This window comes from Gavialis gangeticus, unplaced genomic scaffold, assembly GCF_001723915.1.
Source record: "Gavialis gangeticus isolate Ggan-Ray unplaced genomic scaffold, GavGan_comp1, whole genome shotgun sequence".
Classification (NCBI taxonomy): Eukaryota; Metazoa; Chordata; order Crocodylia; family Gavialidae; genus Gavialis; species Gavialis gangeticus.
Genome location: NW_017729032.1, coordinates 129872460 through 129874216, shown reverse-complemented (window position 1 = coordinate 129874216; position 1757 = coordinate 129872460). Strand labels below are relative to the sequence as shown.

The following is a 1757-nucleotide window of genomic DNA, read 5'->3' as shown; positions in this document are numbered from 1 at the left end:
CTGCTTTACCTGTGGCAGGTTAGGGTGTTATGTCTTGTGATTCTATCAGGGTTGAAGGTGTAATTTTACTAATAGTTTATACAACGAATTTTTATAGGATATTTTGTATAAGAATATCCTGCCTCTGGCAAGGGGTTGAACTAAATGACCTCTAAAGGTCCCTTACAGCCCTACTTTTCTCTGATACTATGAGTAAGAAAGATTTTAAATCTTGGATTTTGTTCCCCAAAAGCTTGAAAATCTATACTTCAAGAATAAAATCACTTGTATATAAAGTCTGGATTCTTGGGTTCTGCACAGAACTGCACAGAACTGCACAGATGGATCAAGGAAAATAAAAATCATCTTCTATCTTGAAAACATCTGCAGAGACCTTCATGCCAGCATCTGTTCCCCCACAAAGAGCCCTTCTATAGCATGCAAGTGGTATACAAGCTCATTATACACCTCGCTGCAGGATGTAAATAGCAGAATCGGCTTTGGTCCCTCCATTCTTTAACTGAATTTCACCCAACAAGCATTTTTTTAAAAACATTTTACAGTAATGTAATGTATTACCTTCTCTGTTTTTCAGACCTGGGGTCACTCCATTGAACTCTGATTTATCAATTTCCCAGGCCAGTGGAAGTTTTCCAAGACTACTAGACAAACTTTCCAAATTAGCATCTTCATTGTAGATTATCTCTGAAGCACCAGTTTGAATCCCAGTGAAATCAGGTGTACTATTTCCAACATTTAAGGCAGCGCTATCTGGTAGGCAGGCACTAACTGTAGCATTTGGGCTTTTACAAGCAGATGTTACTCGGTTTAAAAAAGCGAAGTCTGAGCAGATGGTATAAAATTTCTCTCGGGTGTGTGTCACAGGACATCCCCATGGATAAAGCCCATCTCCGCTAGGACCCAAGGATGTAGTGGAGGCATCTGAAGTGCAATATGGCTTCATAGCATCATGAAGAGTAATATCTGGAGATTTTTCCCCAGGTCTGTTTTCATTATTTCCAGGACCATTCTCCCTTTCATCTTCTGCAATGTTAGGCATTGAATGCTACAAAAAAGCTTTATTTGGCTAAGAAGTGTTCAATTTTTAAAAATACAAAAGCAGCCTACATCATTGCCTGCAGATTGCAAGCTACAGATGAGGTGCCTGAAAGCAAGAAGAAAAACAGTTAGCACTATATATTTCAGTTAGTAATTACATTGTATACCAACTTTAAGCAAAGGTTCTTAATAGTTACAAATAATTAGAACTACAATACACGTCAAAGTATTTCAGAATGTACATTGACGTAGAACTATGTCCTAATACCTATTTTCAGAACATAATTTTAAGATGTTGTTAAAACTAGTGTTTTAATAATGTCAAGTGCAAATTACATATTTTGTGCTGACAGCATGCTGAAATCAACTATTTTAAACCTAAAATAAAAAATAGGTTAATTCTCCATAAAGAAAAAAATAAACACAGCTAAGCACTTCACTTAGTCAATTCCACCACGTACCATATTCACTCAAATAGAAGACAATCCTAATTATATGACAACTCCCAATAATTTGATTCTATATATGGAAAATTTATAAATTTGCTATAATTTTCCAGGTATAGAATCTAATTATTGGAGGTTTGCCTTGAATTTGCCCCTTCTCCATTTTTATAGCAGAGAAAATAAGCCTGGGAAAGCGGGGGGGATGTGCCAGGTAACCCCTCTGATCTCTGCTTCCATCCTCCTTTTTCCCCTGGCAGGCCCTTCCCCTTTCTT

The 1757-nt window shown here is 37.1% G+C and overlaps 1 protein-coding gene across 2 annotated transcripts in view; it reads right to left on the bottom strand.

Moving 5' to 3' along the window:
• BIVM (basic, immunoglobulin-like variable motif containing) overlaps nt 1–1757 on the bottom strand; it is a 38440-nt gene that overhangs the window by 22489 nt on the left and 14194 nt on the right. For both annotated transcript variants that reach the window (XM_019524381.1, XM_019524382.1), the window contains exon 2: nt 559–1144. In XM_019524381.1, coding sequence (XP_019379926.1) covers nt 559–1039 — 481 coding nt within the window. In that variant the 5' untranslated portion in view covers nt 1040–1144. The remainder of the gene's footprint in view (nt 1–558; nt 1145–1757) is intronic.